The following is a 17,615-nucleotide window of genomic DNA, read 5'->3' as shown; positions in this document are numbered from 1 at the left end:
GGCCTGGTAGGAAAGAGATGTTGATGGCATTAGCGGCCTGGCCGCAACTTGGGCGTAAGTCAGTGGTGCCGTTACTTGCGCCAGCACGGGGCTGGGTGGCAGCACGGGGCTGGGCGGGAGCACACGGCTGGGCGGGAGCATGGAGCTGGGCGGAAGAAGATCAGCGATGTGATCTTGCACGGCACGCCGTATGGTAGGGGCCAAAGACGGAGCCATGTCAGGAACAAGGCGGCAGTATCCTGTAACTGAGGGATCAGTGATAGCTGGCGGGCGACCTCTGCTCTAACGAACGCCTTGATTTGTTGAAGAAAAGGGCTGTCCTCTGATGGAGTAGAACCGCCCAGCGCTAGTGCGGAGATGTCGTCGTCTCTACCACTGGACCGCAGGGTAGAAGCGTGCTTTTTGCGAAGCTCGTCATAGCTCTGGCAAAGTTTGATCCCGTCACTGACCGTTGCAGGACTTTTTACCCACAGCATCTGGCACGCGTCCTGAGAGATGCCCTTTAGGATGTTTTCGATCTTATCTGCTTCGCACATTAGGGGGTCGACACGCTTGCAGAGGTCAACGATGTCCTCTATATAACTTGTGAATGACTCTTCGGCATGCTGAGTGCGCTCACGCAAGCATTTTTCTGCTTGGAGCTTGCGAACTGCAGGGCGGCCGAACACTTCCAAAACATTCTTCTTAAATGCAGACCAAGATGGCAGGTCTGCCTCATGGTTGCGAAACCAGAGGTTCGCCACGCCAGTCAGATAAAAGATTACATAACTGAGTTTGGTAGTATCGTCCCATCTGTTGTAGCTACTGACACGCTCGTACGTCGACAACCAATCGTCGACGTCTTGATCGGCCGTGCCACTGAAGAGGCATGGGTCACGCTGCCGTAGAGCTCCAGAACAGAGGACTGTGGTTGGGAGGGGTGGCGATGTCGAGGCAGTATCATCCGGCATGGTGGACGCAGATGGCAATTTGCGGCTTCTTAGTTCCAGGGTGAACGGGAACGTACCCAGAAGCACCTGCACCAATTGTAGGGGGTGTGTTTATTCAGTCCACGCAGAGGGATTCAGCTGCTCAGGATGAAATCGCAGCGGAGCGTCAGGTGTATCGAATCACGAAGACAACGACCAACTTCTTCGTCCTCGAGGGCACCAGCATGCGATGCATGTCAGTGGCAATAACGATGAAGATTACCACACTACAATATATATATATATATATATATATATATATATATATATATATATATATATATATATATATATATATATATATATATTTCTGTTAAGCAAAACTCTTTTTAACTCTACCTTTGACGTGATCAGGCACTTCCGCACTTTCGAAACCCTAACACTTTGTCATATTGCCCCTAAATTTGGCCGAATGGCCAACGTCTCTTCTGCGGCAAGTGTAGAATTTGGTTTTCCCGAGTAAATGGCTAATTTGATAGGCGGAATCCTTTGATAACTGCTTCCAAACCAGGACTATCTCCTCCTAGATGAAGACCAATATAAGGTTGCGAGCTCGTAACCCCATCGGCTTCTTGGACTCCAGCTCGCCCTGCACCAAACGTCTACAACCGCAGACACTAGGCATTTTCTCTTCACTGCAGCGATTGGAATAAAAGATTATCGACACGGGCACAGTCGCTCGTTATACACCTCAGGAAAACTAGGCGACGGGGCCGATGGAGGTGAGGCCACTGAAACGTCAGACTTGTCAGCCCTTCTGTCTGTTTTTATGTTGAAGACTGGACTCATAGTACTCACTGATGCATTCGCACTATTGCGTTGGTGGATATTGGGGCAAACATGTCTGTGTTGTCTCATTCTACACGAGGTAACTCTTGGCATAGATTTCCCAAAAATGTCCGAATTCCGGTTCTTGAAGCGATACACGACGATGCCACTTCTGGCCATTTGGGGTTTGCTCGCACCCTTCACCGCACACAGGAAAGATTTTACTGGACAAAACTAATCAAAGGTATTCAAAGCTAAGTAGCCAGTTGCGTGCAGTGCCAGCGTTACTCCCTACATCCCGCCTTCCGGGGCCGCTGAAAACGGTGACACCTGCACCCACAACTTCCCAGAAAGTCGGCATCGAAATTTTGGACGCTTTTCCACGGTCTTCCAACGGCAACCGAAGGATCACTGTGTGTGTCGAACACCTCATCCGATAGCCTGAGGCAGCAACAGTACTGTCAGCCATTCCTTCAGAGGTGTCCAAGTTTCTTCTGCGGTTTCTCTTTCTTCGAAAAGGTCCACCTCTAATTGTCATCACTGACCGTGGTCGGCAGTTACTGCTGATGCTTGAAGAACTTCTTCGCCTGTGTGCATGTGATTCCTATCAATGCCGTAGCATTGTTACCCCCCCCCCCCCCTTATGTGATAGCCCTCTGCGGGGTCTTTAAGGGTATTTTGAATAAGTAAGCAAATAGAGAAATGACCTAATTGAATGAACCAACAGCATTCTCACGCCCATGCTGGAATATACGTTGATTTCCATCATAAGAACTGGGGTAAAGCCTTCCTTTTTTCAAGTACGCATATAATCTAAGGCACCATGAGACTACTGGCTACACTCCGTACTACTTCCTCTACACTCGCGTTCTCCGACGATATATGGATACCTTCCTACCTTTCAACTTCTATGACAATTATTCTATCGCCGCTACTTTCAGTCTCGGTGAAGAACCTCGCCGCCTTGCTCGTCTCCGCATTATTGACACACATTCTCGCTATTACCAGTGTCACGACGACAGAAACCCGTGTGTCTGCTATGCACCTGATCATTTAGTGTGGGTTTGTACGCCGGTGCGCAAGCGTGGGTTATCCCAGAAGCTCCTGTGCTACTATAGACCGTTTTACCAAGAGCAAGCAAAAGGAACAGGAGCAAGCAAATACTCTCTAACCAGATTCATTGCGCCGGCCCATTGTTGCCAATACCGACTGGGGCTATGCATTCGTGTGCTTCATGCATATCAGAGCGGCTTTGCACCTCAGTATATTGTCGTTTGAGATACTTAAATACCATTATTAGCGCCTTTTTTAGTGATACTTCCATCGGGACAGAAATGCGTGTTCGTGGACTGCACAAACAATCAAAGAAATTGCAATATGAATGCCGAGAGCCTATGCGAGAAACATACGATAGTTCAAGGGCGGCTGTGATACGTTTCTGTTCCCCTGTTTTCCAGTCCACCCTGATTTAAATCTCCTATGAACATTTTGTGCAAGTCAGACGAACGAATGACAGACTCACGAATATGATGCGCAGTTAACTTCCTGCGCTGTAGTAAATATGCATGCTGTGCAGGCCGTGCCTCCTGAAAGCCCTCCGCGCCAACGATACGTTGGACCTCTTTCGCCAGCGCCAGAAGAGTGTGCTAAAATTTATTCTTTATCTAAACCATAAGCCTTCAGCAAAATAAATATATTTCTCGCGGATCTCTGACTCATACCGTGTTGTTGATAATTGCAATACAAACATGTTTCTCAACACAGCAAGCTATCGCTGGTGCGGCGCGCGGCTCGATCATCGTCTGCACTCTGGCTTCGCTGCTAAAGCGTCACCGAAATTTACATCTTCCTTATACTGATACAATGGGATCGACAGTAGGGCAGTTCCACTAGAGACCATTTACTCTAGCGCTGACCAAGTTTAAAGCGCATTCGGATATGCTTTCGATGCGAAACAATTTAGGCCTAGTGACGACTAAGGAGTAGCGCTAAGTGAGAGTGCCGTCGTCCGCCGCGGCAGCGGGCGGCGCCGCTTTCGAAAGTGATGCTGTATGTGCTGCGAGCTTGTCTCATTTCACGGTGCCGCTGAGAGCGCACATTTTTCATCGTTTTGCTTAACAATACGTCGGGCAAACAATGCTGCTATGAAAGTACGGGGATACGAATTTGCGGTGCCGCCGGGCGTAGACCAAGGCTGCATAAAAACATCTGTGAATCGTACTTTATACACTACTTCTTTATTGTGCTGTTCTTGAGCCGTACCGTACTGAGTACATAATAATACGCGTATATCTTGTCGCGGTTCACTGATGGGACGGTGGGTAATAAGTCTATAGTAACTGCTAATTTGTTAATGAAGCCAGCGTGCTGCGGCCGAATAATCTCGTGCGTGGGTGCCTGGTATTGAACAGTTTTGACGGATCCTGTGGCAGGTACAAGCACAGCATTGTTGTCCGACATTGTACCATATCATCATTCATAGACTCATCATTGCGTAAGCGAAAGGTTCCTAAAACACTTCAAGTAACCATATTTAAAAAGCTCTGAAACCTTGTGAAAGAAGAGCAGATGGTTGCTTAAAGTTGTGAATGATAAAGAGCTGCATTTTTATTGACAATAATAGATGTTCCTGGTTTGTCAGTACGCGCTTATGTAAAAAAAACGTGAATAAGAATATCACTAAGTTTACGTGTAAGCAGCAGTTACCCAACTGAAGCAGTAATGAGGAGAGAAAAAGCTTACAAGTGGCATATAATGCCGGAAGGTTTTCAACGTGAAGCGCTGTCTAGGAAAACTGTCAAAATGGTCGAAAAGCGATATTGAGTATAAAAATTATATATAGAATTTAAAGGAGCGAACAGTCTACAAGTGCGAGGCAAACTTTCGTTTTTTTTTCGTTTATACTGTTGACTGTGAGAGAGCGACCAATTACATATGTACATGCTCAGCAGCTGTTATCAATTCTTTCCCGCCTACTTTTCGTACATATCTATTGTGTCGCTCTCTAATAATAAAACCAATTGAAGTCAGCGCTGTGTTGTCGCTCCATTTCTGTGTCTGTGTTTTGCAGTGCGCGGTTTTGCTTTCCAAGCTGTGTTTTGACGCGGAATCTGGAGTTTCGGCGTGAGTGCTTGGTTATCGTGTTGTGCCTTCAAACTCTTCCGTCTGGTGGAAATTGGTAACTTCACACTTTCGCGGTTTTCCTTGTTTTCGTTTGTCGCTTCAGCAGCGAATTGGTTATTCTTTTGGTGACTGCCAGAAGTAAAAGTGGTTCATAATATTTGGTGTGTGGTTGTTCATTGTGCGGATTGCGGATTGCGCCTGGCGGACCTTTCCCCTTTCCGAGGCGAAGGGAGTGGCCTTCATCTGGCGATCAAAGTTGGGCCCGAATCCACGACCCTGAGGTTAAGAGTCTCATGCTCTACCGACTGAGCTCGCCGGGCGCACTTCAGCCACGCAGTCCTACTTTTGGCATTACAAGAGTTCAGAATGTATTTCGTGGTACCAAATACCATAAACGCCATTTTCTAAGCGTGGCACTCCAGCACTTCTAGTGGTGCGATATCACCTTGCGCAGAATGAAGCAGTTCAACCTAAGCTGGCGCAGCCACTCTGAATTGGACCACCGCAACCGTCGGCGTCGCGAAACTACCCGGAATCCCTGCGACCCGCGCCCTCTTCGGATCTCCCAAGCGCATCGACGGGGACAGGCGGTGATGCGGGAGGAGTCAGGTGAAAAGCTGGAAGTGACAACATGCTGCCACATTGGAGGTGACACAAAGACCAGTTGTTTTTAGGCAGCCCCCTGGCACCTTTCCGAGTGCCCCGAGAGGGGCTGTCTAAAGGCTCCGGCACCATTCACCGGCCGCAGTGCGAGAGACCTGCGCCGCGACAATCCTCTCCGCCCCCTCGCAGAGGAGGCTAACGTGGGCTGGTGCCAGCTTTGCGACAATTGGGCAGTATCGCAGGCAGCACATGTCGACAGCACCGGCCACCAGGAGCAGCAGCAACTACCCGATATTCTTCAACGGGCACTGGAGCCTGGTGCACCCAACGACGCCCAGCGCCGCTTGCTAGCGGACTTTGTCGTCGCCACTCTCCGTCGAAACTGCCGTGCACCACCAGCCGCGGACCGGAAAGATTTGTTGGGCTTGGACTCATAATCCTCCCCGAGTACACATTTTTTTTGCCGTTTTGTATTCCCCTTACTTTTGTTTCCGTTTACCGCAACATCCCGGTGTCGCGTCTTGTGAGGGGGAAGTGTCGGGCCTTCGGCCATCTGCCGCGGCAATGCAATCTCTTAAAACGCACGCCAAAGGCACGCGCAGTTGCACATCCGCATGAGAGCAAATTCGCGCGTTGAAAGCCGTATAAGTGGTTGCCTGATAAAAAGGCTACCGTACAGTGCGGCAGGGATGTTTCTTCGTCCGGCGTGGACAGCGTTGTGCGAGGCCACTTAGACATAGTGCTTTTTCGCCGCTGCTTTGTTTGAACGCGGCATCTGGACGTCCGGCGTGAGTGCCTGGTTATCGTGCTGTTCATTTCAACGCTTATATTTGGTGGAAATTGTTCACTTCACAAATTCCGCGGTTTTCACTGTTTTTGTTGATCGGTTCAGCAGCGAGTTGGTTATTCTGACTACCGAAAGTAAAAAAGGTTCACACAAATTGGTCTGTGGTAGTTCGTCGTGCGGATTGCGCCTCGCGGACCCACCCCCTTTCCGTGCCAAAAGGCAGTGGTCTTCAATATATATATATATATATATATATATATATATATATATATATATATATATATATGATCACCGCAGATTGTGGCAAGCTCTCCAAGAGATGGGAGTTCCAATTCACCTCATCTGTCTCCTCAGGAACCTCTATGAAGGGAAAGAGGATACAGTCAGAACTGGGCATGGTCTTACTGATTGGTTTTTCAATCGAGAAAGGAGTGAGGCAAGGCTGCATACTGTCGCCCTGCCTATTTAACCTATATGCAAAGTGCATCATGATGAAGGCCGGTCTGGACGAGTCTTCAGCTGGAGTGAAGATTGCTGGAAAACGTATCAAAAACCTTAGATATGTGGATGATACCACTTTAATGGCAGAAAGTGAAGTGGAACTCAAGAGACTTATGATGCGCCTACAAGAAGAGAGTGAGAAGTTAGGGTTTAAACTGAACATTAAAAAGGCAAAGATCATGGCGTCTTGCCCAATCAAGTCCTGGAGCATCAATGGACAAGAAGTGGAAGCTGCGACAGATTTTCTGTTCTTGGGCTCCAAGATTACCTCGGAAGGAGACTGCAGTCATGAAATTAGGAGACGCCTGCTTCTGGGAAAGAGAGCAATGGTTAGCCTTGACCGCCTAGTAAAGAGCAGAGACATTAGTCTGCCAACCAAGATCCGTATAACTCGTGCTATTGTCTTTCCAGTTGTGATGTATGAATGCGAGAGTTGGACTGTAAAAAAGGCTGACTGCCGAAGAATTGACGCATTTGAATTGCGGTACTGGCGAAGACTCTTGAGATTTCCTTGGACTGCCAGAAGATCAAATCAGTCGATTTTGTCGACCATAAACCCTGACTGCTCATTGGAGGGTCAAATTCTAAAGTTAAAGCTCAGCTACTTTGGTCATCTGATGAGGAGAGAGGAGTCGCTGGAGAAAGATTTGATGTTGGGACAGGTTGAGGGTCACCGGAGGAGGGGTAGGCAGCGAACGCGATGATTAGATGGCATCCTCGAGGCACTGCAGATGAAGTTGTGTGATGTTAGGAAGATAGTGAGAGACCGGAAAGAGTGGCGTGGCGCGACATGGTCCATAGGGTCACGAAGAGTCGGACACGACTGAACGACTGAACTGAACTGATATATATATATATATATATATATATATATATATATATATATATATATATATATATATATATATATATATATATATATATATATATATTTATATATATATATATATATATATTGTGAAAGAAGGCCAGGTTCAGACGGCAAGGTCGTGAAGGCAAGGCAAGGTATGCCGTGTCAGCGTTTAATCTGATGGAGAAAACCCAAGCGCGCGCCGGAGCCGGCGTCGCGGGACGATGATGATGGTATGTACAAGAGGAAGACGAAGATCATGGTATTTACAAATGAAAGAAGATCCGTGGAGGGCTCACAATATATATATATATATATATATATATATATATATATATATATATATATATATATATATGTATATAAAGGAGCGAGCTGTCTACGAGTGCACGGCAAATGTTTTTTTTATACTGTTGGCATTTACATGAATTCGTCTTATGGTGATTATTGGTATAAAAAACATTAAATGCAGAGCGGAAGGAAGAATAACGCGCCGATGGTGGGAATCGCGCCCACGACTTCCGAATGTCGCAGCCAGTGCTCTTCAAACTTAGCTATATTGACGGCAGCCCCATCTTGCGCTTGCTTGGGTATATATTTTTACTAGCCGGTTTAAAATTGAGAGCGTGCACCAGCGCTATCCTCATCTGTAGCGGCGGATGTGAAACATCCTGTTTTACCGCGAGGGTCTCGGTTCTGGCAGTCTGGAGGTCGCAAAGGTAGCTTAAGAGGGCTGCAGCCCAGCTGCCGCCCTCCCTAATGATCATGTGCTACGTGACGCTCGCGGTATAACATATTGTTTCACATCCGCCACTAGGGATGAGGATGGCGCTGGTGCACGCCCACATGTTTAAACTGGTTAGTAAACATATATGTACCCTAGCAAGCGGAAGGTGGAGTCGCCGTCGATGTAGCTCAGTTTGAAGAGCACTGGACGCAACATTCGGAGGTTGTTGGTTCGATTCCCACCATCAGCGCGTTCGTTTTCCTTCCGCCTTGCATATAATGCTCTTTATACCTATATTCACCACAGGACAAATTCCTGTAAATGCAAACAGTATAAAAAAGAACAACGTTTGCCTTGCACTCGTAGACTGCTGGCTCCTTTAAATTCCTTAATAACGAGCCCCTAATTTTCCTCTCAATCGTGAGCTATATATATATATATATATATATATATATATATATATATATATATATATTGTGGAAGAAGGCTAGGTCAAGACGGCGAGGTCGTGGCGGCAAGGACAGCGAAGCCTTGTCCAGCGTTTTAATCCGGTCACCAACCCAGGCACGCGCCAGAGCCGGCGCCGCGGGACGATGATGATGGTATGTACAAATGAAAGAAGATGATGATGGCATGTACAAATGAAAGAAGGTCCACAGAAGGCTCACACAATCTGCCCGGGGGGTCGGAAGCGGCCAGCCTGGCCGCTCCTAACTAACCGATGTACCGCGGCGCACAAACGGTTTCAAGCGAGAGACATGGACAATTTCAGTTCCACGGTGGCGTCGATCGGCTGGGGGATCAACAGGCGCGACTTTGTAGTTAACTGGAGAAGTTTGGCTGATGATCTTGTAGGGACCAAGGTAGCGGTGGTGGAATTTGTCACTAAGGCCAGGGGTGCGCAGTGGAGTATAAAGCAGTACTTCGTCACCGGGACGATAAGAGACCACGCGATGCGTAGAATCGTAGCGGCTCTTGCGGTCTTCCTGGCACGCTGCTGTGTTGAGGCGGGCAAGATGACGGCATCTGGCCACACGAGATAAGAACTGGGTAGGTACCGATGTGGAGTAGTCGGGCGTAGAGAAGAAGGAAGCGTCGAGAATTGTAGTGGGAGGACGGCCATAAACGAGGAAAAATGGAGAATAACCGGTAGTCCGTTGTACTGCTGTGTTATAGGCGAAAGTGACGAATGGTAGAATAGTGTCCCAATTTCGATGATCCGGTGTGATATACATGGAGATCATATCCGATAAGGTGCGGTGAAATCGCTCAGTCAGCCCGTTAGTCTGGGGATGGTAGCTCGAGGTTGTCTTGTGAAGGGTGGATGACGCGTAAAGAACTTCGGCAACGACTGTCGATAAGAAGGCCGTCCCGCGGTCACTTAGGAGCACCCGAGGAGCGCCATGGCGCAATACAATTGATTGCAAAAAGAAATTTGCTACTTCTTGAGCGGAACCGGTCGGTACAGGTGCTGTCTCAGCATAGCGTGTAAGGTGGTCGACAGCTGTTATAATCCAATGGTTACCCCCCTCGGAGAGAGGTAGGGGACCATATAAATCGATGCCGACTACGTCGAATGGCGTGGCGGGACAGGGAACGGGTTGTAGAAGGCCAGCGGGTGAAGAAGTCGGCCGTTTGCGACGTTGGCATAGAGGGCAGGATGCGACGTATTTGGCAACGCTGGAAGATAGGCCAGGCCAAAAGAATCGTTTTTTCACGCGGTCGTAGGTTTTGTCAATACCAAGGTGACCTGCAGTAGCGTCATCGTGGAGAGCCGCCAGTATTCGTTGACGAAGCACATGCGGCACGACTGGTATCCAGCGAGTTCCATCAGTGCAATACACGAAGCGGAGTAGGATGCCATCTTCGAGCTTGAAATTGCGAAGTTGTCGGCGAAGCCGAGCATTGGGTGGGTCCGAAGCGCCAATAAGGCGATCGATGATGGGACGGCAGTAGGCATCGGCTAATTGCTGTGAGCGGAGAGTGTGTTTGTTCTCTGCGTCGTCAAATGAAACTGTTGTGATATACGTCGGGGAAAGAGATGGTCGGCTGTGGTCATAGGTGGAAATGCATTGGGAAGAAAAACAGCAAGCCGATTCCGAAAGTGGACAGCGAGAAAGAGCGTCGGCGTCTTGGTGTTGGCGACCCGATTTATAAATGACGTCAAAATCGTATTCTTGCAGGCGTAGAATCCAACGGCCAAGTCGGCCTGTCAAATTTTTGAGCGAAGACAACCAGCAAAGAGCATGGTGATCGGTCACAACTGTGAAGTGCCGACCGTATAGGTAAGGGCGAAACTTTTGGACAGCCCAGACGACGGCAAGGCACTCCTGTTCTGTAATAGTGTAGTTTTTCTCAGCTGGAGTCATAGTCCGACTGGCGAAGGCAATCACTTTCTCACGCGAAGTTGCATCGCGCTGCAGAAGTACAGCGCCAAGACCGATACCACTGGCATCAGTGTGCAGGATGGTTGGAGCGCTGTCACTGAAGTGGCCAAGAACAGGGTCTGATGTGAGGGCGTGCTTCAGGTTATTAAAAGCAGCTTCGCACTGTTCAGTCCACACGAAAGGGCTGCGTGCTTTAAGTAGTTGATGGAGGGGAGCAGCAATACTTGCAAAATGCTTTATAAAACGTCGGAAATAAGACGCCAGGCCGAGAAAACTGCGCAATTGTGTAGTCCGTTGTGGACGAGCAAATTTCAAGACCGCGATAATTTTTTCAGGGTCTGGACGAATGCCGTCATGGCTGACTAGATGTCCCAATATTTTAATTTCCTTCTGTGCAAAGTGGCACTTCTTGGTGTTGAGCTGAAGGCCCGCTGAAGCGAGACACGTGAGGACCTCATTCAGGCGCGTGAGATGGTCGTTAAAAGTTGACGAAAAGATGACAATGTCATCCAAGTAGCATAAACAGGTTCTCCATTTTAGGCCACGAAGCACAGTATCGATCATCCTTTCAAATGTCGCTGGTGCGTTACAAAGTCCGAAAGGCATAACATTAAATTCGTAAAGGCCATCGGGAGTTGCGAAAGCGGTTTTTTCTTTATCGTCCTCGTGCATAGGTATTTGCCAATAACCCGAGCGGAGGTCCAAAGTCGAGAAATATTGGGCGCCTTGGAGAGAGTCAAGGGCGTCATCAATTCTTGGCATTGGGTATACATCTTTGCGGGTAATTTTGTTGAGTGCGCGGTAATCAACACAAAAGCGTACCGAGCCGTCCTTTTTTTTAACTAACACTACTGGGGAGGACCATGGACTTGTCGAGGGACGAATAATATTGCGATGGAGCATGTCATTTACATTTTCTTCAATTACCTTTCGTTCAGAGAGGGAAACCCGATAAGGTCGTCGGCGAACGATAGAGTTACCTTCAGTAATGATGCGATGGTGCGCAACACTAGTCCGTCCCAGTGGTGGGGAAGTTGCATCAAAAATGGCTTGGTGTTGTCGAAGCAATGTCAGCAGTTCTTGGCGTTGGTTCGGCGTGAGGTTAGGATTAATAGTCTTTGTGAGAACAGAAAGAGAGACGTCTGTCGAAACACGGTGCTGAGGCTGAGGGGCGGTGAGCACCATCAAGGACAAAGGTTGAACATCCACCTTGCAGGGGAGAGAAGTTCCTTTTCGGAGCACGAGGGATTCACGTGAAGTGTTAGTGGCCGCTACTGTCGCTGAGCCGTTGCAGAACCTCACAAGACTAGACGGGAAGGCGATACCGCGTTCAAGATGACGATAAGATGGTGCGATGAGTACGTCCCCGTCAGCGATGTGGTCAGAAACAACGGTAAGCAGTTTTTCGCACTGAGGAGGCAGAACAGTATCAGCGGCGGTAACGAGGGGATGATGTCGTTCAGAAACTTCAGATGAAAAATCGCTTTCTCTCATATGGATAACACGGTCGCCACAAGAAATTAATGCCGAAGCGGTTGACAAAAAATCCCATCCAAAAATTATCAGATGCGCACATGGAGAGAGCACAGCAAACTGCACATGATGGCGGACGCCGTCAATAACAACTCGTACGGTGCACTTTGCTAAAGGGCGCAAAGGGACGTCATTGGCTCCACGGAGTTCAGGCCCATCATATGGTGTCGTAACTTTTCGCAAACGGTAGCACAAATCAGCGTGAATGACAGAAATTGCAGCCCCTGTATCAATTAATGCTTCTACCGGTAATCCTTCAGCGAAAACAGAAATCACATTATACGGGCGATCTGGAGGACTTTTGGTAAGTTCGCAGACTGCAGTTTGACCTCCGGAAACTGCAACGCTTAGTTTTCCGGATGGCGGACAGGGAGAGTTGTTGCGGGTCTGAGAGGGGAAACTGAGCGGCGGTATGGGGATAGGGACCGACGTCGGGACGCATGGGTTCCACGAGGCTCAGACGAGGATTCTGGAGGTGGAGATGATCTTCGAGGTGGGCTGGACATAGGAGGTCGTCGCTGATAATATGAGGGCACGTCACTTTCGAATGCGTCATAACCACGCCGCTCGTTCTGAATACGGCGACGGCAGAAGCGGGATATATGTCCTCGTATTCCACAGTAGTAGCACACTGGGCGAGAGGGGCGCCAGGGTGCGTAATAGTGTGGCGTAGGCTGAGCCGTCGTCACGGCGTTGATGTGGTTGTAGGGCGATGCCAGTTGGGGCGGCGGAACAAAAGGAGGAGGTGATGCTGCGACGTGCGCGTAAGTCGATGCTTGGCGGGGTGCAGGAGGGTCGGACGGCATAGGTCGCGTGATTGTTGCCAGCTCATCTTTAATGATGTTGCGTAGACCGGCGTCATTAGAAGGTACGGAAGAATGATCGCACCCGTGTCGACAGACAGGCTTGAGGGCTTGGAGCTCCTCCCGGATGATGGCTCGAATTAGTGCCCGTAGGTCCAGGTCAGCATAGGTCGGGCCTGTAGCAATGCTGGGCTGCAATCGGGAGGACTGCAGCTGGTCGATGCGTTGGCAGGTCGCAATAATGGCGTCAACAGTAGAAGGATTCTGGGCAATCAGGGTATTATAAGCCACAGAATTAATTCCTTTTAAGATGTGGTGTACGCGTTCAGGTTCCGGCATGGTGGGACTAACACGCCGGCAGAGTGCAAGTATGGCCTCTATGTAAGACGCGTACGACTCATCGGGACCTTGGAGGCGAGAGGCGAGCTTGTTCTTCGCGACCTCAGTGCGAACTGCTGGGTCGGCGAAATATTGGCGGAACTGCTGCTTGAATGTTGTCCAGTTAGTGGTGTGGGGTTCGCGGTTAATAAACCAGGTTCTGGCGACCTCAATGAGGTAGAAAGAAACGTTCAGAAATTTTAGAGCGTCGTCCCACCGGTTGTAGTTACTGCAGCGTTCATAGGTGTCCAGCCAGTCATCGACGTCTTCGTCGCGACGACCAGCGAACAGCGGCGGGTCGCGTTGTCGTGCGGGCATAGTCGGAGGGGGTGGTGCAGCCGAGGTAGAGGGTCCTGCCGATTCTTGGGTGCTCTCGGTAGACATAACGATGGTGGCAGGCAGTAAACAGCGACCGGAACGTAGCTCCAGCGAGAGGCAGGGCACAGAACAGCAAGGGGATCAATTCTCACCTCCACCACTTGTGGAAGAAGGCTAGGTCAAGACGGCGAGGTCGTGGCGGCAAGGACAGCGAAGCCTTGTCCAGCGTTTTAATCCGGTCACCAACCCAGGCACGCGCCAGAGCCGGCGCCGCGGGACGATGATGATGGTATGTACAAATGAAAGAAGATGATGATGGCATGTACAAATGAAAGAAGGTCCACAGAAGGCTCACAATATATATATATATTGGACGTGGTGGAAACCTGCAGTATACTTATGCAGCTATTTCATTACAGTGGTTGTGACATTCACTAATGGTGGTTTGGTGAACTCTGAGCTTCATAGATTTGCCTTTTCACAATGTTTGACGTAATTTGTATTAGAATATCACACAAGGTATTCATATGAAGCGGGCAATCCGAATTTGCGCTTTTAACGCACTAGCATAGAGGTGGCAGCTACGTGATTTCGAACGGAAGCATTGGAAGTGGCGGAAGGTGTGACAAGATTCTGCAGGTTTACCCAGATTTGCAAGACGCTTGCTTGCTGGAACGATTATGGCCATTACGTATTACTCAATGTGGGGTACAGTCGACACATAGAAGATTCGTAGCTGTCTCGTAGAATGTTATAAAGAGTTCTGGTAATGAAGTCGAATAGTCAGTCTTGTTGGCCCAGGTACACTTTTTGAATATAAAAAAGCAAAGTATTTCATGTCTTAACTTCAGCTGCTTCCAAATAGTGTTAGAGTTTGAGATAGCGCCTTGATAAGCAAACACAATAATGCAAACAAAGCCGTTAATCCTCTCACAATAGAATATTTCAAACCCTTGAAGACACTGTATATGAAAGAGTAATCGAAAGCTTAGTTGTAGCTTTTTCCAAGGCTATGAAAAAACACTTCTACACTGTAATTTTAAAAATCATAGAAAAGATGTCAGCTAAACAGCCAGTACACTAAAAGATCACATCAAGAAATTATTTCTTCTGAAGCCTTTCAGGGGCCGGAAGGGTTTTTCATTTTAACATTTTTATTATTTTCTGGATGTTTGTACTAGTGATGTTTTTAGTGTATGCGGACTGTAGCATTATTCTTTTCGAAATTGTGTTTTACTTTAGTAACTAGCCACATTAGTGACCGTAGTCTATTTCAGCGGACAAATATATAAGGTATCGGGAACAGGGCTCAGGGGTTGATTTGTGAGGAACAAACTTAAATTAATAAATAGACGAACCTGTTTAAGCAGCGCTCTAAAGAAATGTTTCCATATGATCCCTTTGCAGTATTATTCATTATTCAATGAACAAATGTGGTCTTTTCTAAGTCCAAATCAGTTTTTCCACCTATGAATTCATCCACAGTTGTTCATTTTATTCTTTGGGTATCGTCAATTGGTGCCAGGAATAGTGAAACTCACAATATACTAGCCGAAGGAGACTTCGTTTGGTTCGGTTTATGGAGCTTAACCTGCATGACCGACGCAGTCTAGAGACACGCCATACTAGAGGACACCAATAATTCTGATGAGACTTCTCGCTTCAATAACTGTAATTTGTTTTCTTTGTATTTATTTTTATAAGTTTATATTGTATTTAGTTTTCCCATCTTATAACGGCTCGTAAAAGCTTGCACTATTTTAAATAAGATATTGAATCATTTTCAAGGTACTTCCGAAATAAAATTGGTTAAGTTAAATGTGTTTGCAGAATATCTCATCCGTGAATGTCCGGCCCTCAAACTTTACATATGTAGATAGTTGTTCAATTTTCAAATAAACATAGAAAGCACGTTGGCTTACATCGCCAGGTAAAGCGTGCCGTTGCAAATGGTATGCGCTTTAAGAGTGCACTTGGACTAGTAAATTAAAAAGGCTACAAATTTGATGGCTGCTGTAAATAACCGGCAAGCTATAATTTTAAAAGTATAAGGCAGCTCATAAATCTTAAATGTTTATGAACATATCAGGTAATAAATATGATTATTACAAAGCTATACATTTAAACGGCATCTTGAAAGAAAGCAGAGCTTGGCTACAAGACCATTTTTTAGGATAAACATGCTTTATTGTGCACTTATTTGTCGTGTCGAAATTATTGTAGCATTTAACGTCCAGTGAACTCTGTTTATAATCCTATAATTACTTGTAACGACCATGTGTTGTAATGGTAATTCGCTATTGTATAGATAGCAATCGGGACTCTAATTTCGGCATGCTGTGCAAAAAGGAAGCTTTTACTATGTGCAATTCGCCACTCGATCTTTACATTGAGAACTACAAACGACCTGAATTACAATAATGGCAATTGTAGAAACAATGGAAGCAACTTTGTAGCGGTAGCAACGATATTACATTCTGGTATGCGGTGTTAGCGATCACCGGAATTGACGAAGTACGTAATATTTTGAAGCACACTTGGAATACCCATTCCGAAAAGGTTTTCAATTTCGGAAGTTTATAGCAATCAGCGAAGACGGGCAAACCAAAACACGATACGTGAGGACACGGCAAGGTGGCAGTAGAACAATAATTTTTTACGTTATTAATTCTCAGTTAGTCGTATAACAAAAATGCGGATGCTAATGATCACTTACGGTCAAAGCATGAGCAGCTAGAGCTGGTATTTGGGATATATATGTCTGGCGGTCTAAAATAACGTCTAGGCGGATGAAATTCTCACTGTTTCCTTTTGTTTGAAGCGTGCGTTATAGGATTGTTACGCATGGCCAAAAGTTTTCGTAAATGAAGAATGGTCAGTATCGTCATCTCTCGCTTAAGCCATCAGTCCTCTTCACCTGACGAGAGCCTCTCAAAGTGCTTTAAAGCCTGCTACCCGAATAATATTAGCAAACCTGTTCCTTCATGAGTCACAAAACACGAATGCCGCTTATAAATAGGACATAATAGTCATAAAGGTGCTCCAGATGCCTACTTTAGTTTGGCGTCAATTTTCGGAAACAATCGAAATCTATTATCTTCCTTGTACGTATATTTCCGCTCTGAGTTCACACTTCTACTCTTAGCACGTTTTTGAGAGGCCAACCTACCTTTTCCATTTAAAAGGCAGTTTTCGCTTATCCTGCTACCAAATGTATGCAGCCATTAAAAAAAAGACGCCAGCAGAAACAGCGCGACAAACTTACATTCTTGCGTCGGAGGGAGAAGGAGAAGTACAGTCCAACAGCGTACCCCAGGGTTGTGAGCACGCCAAAAATGGCGCAGTCACCGGCATCCAGACTCTTCGGCGCTGACATCGGGCCCTAGTTGAAAGACGTACGGAGTTCACTGCGCGCTCATCTAAGTACCAACGTCGAAAATGTTCATTCCGGTGCTGTCCTGCATATACGTTTGACCTATACCAAACGGGATATGCTAATCCTTGCTTCGATGAACCAGCATCTAAGAAATAAGCTCAGTATAGTGGATTGTAAAATCTCGATACTGTGCAAACGCCAACTGTTTCTAAAATAGCAGCAAGCAGTCTGCGCTTGCTGTGAGCCGAAGACATCGTAAATGAGCAAATATTTAGCCGTATATGACAGTTGGGAAAGCCACTGATTTCATTTCACTCCTATTGCGATGCTTGATATGTACCTGTGCCGGGCCTAAGGCATCAATAGGTGTAAAACGCTTCTGCGCAGTTCGTAGGGATGAGGCAGGTAAGGAAGCAGGTGTCTAAACACGGCCACGGAGAAATGTGAATGTTATTTTGTGCAATACAGCTACATCCGTTCCTTACCCTCGTTC

The 17,615-nt window shown here is 47.2% G+C and overlaps 1 protein-coding gene across 1 annotated transcript in view; it reads right to left on the bottom strand.

The window, feature by feature from the left end:
* LOC146195431 (putative sodium-dependent multivitamin transporter) overlaps positions 1-17,122 on the bottom strand; it is a 136,132-nt gene extending 119,010 nt beyond the window's left edge. The window contains exon 1 of the mRNA XM_084596794.1: positions 17,012-17,122. Coding sequence (XP_084452920.1) covers positions 17,012-17,122 — 111 coding nt within the window. The remainder of the gene's footprint in view (positions 1-17,011) is intronic.
* Positions 17,123-17,615: the final 493 nt, after the last annotated feature.

This window comes from Amblyomma maculatum, chromosome 3 (genome assembly GCF_055883805.1).
Source record: "Amblyomma maculatum isolate TAMU_Amacu chromosome 3, ASM5588380v1, whole genome shotgun sequence".
In the NCBI taxonomy this organism is placed as follows: Eukaryota; Metazoa; Arthropoda; class Arachnida; order Ixodida; family Ixodidae; genus Amblyomma; species Amblyomma maculatum.
The sequence above is the reverse complement of the archived record's forward strand: the minus strand, read 5'-3'. Positions and strand labels throughout refer to the sequence as shown.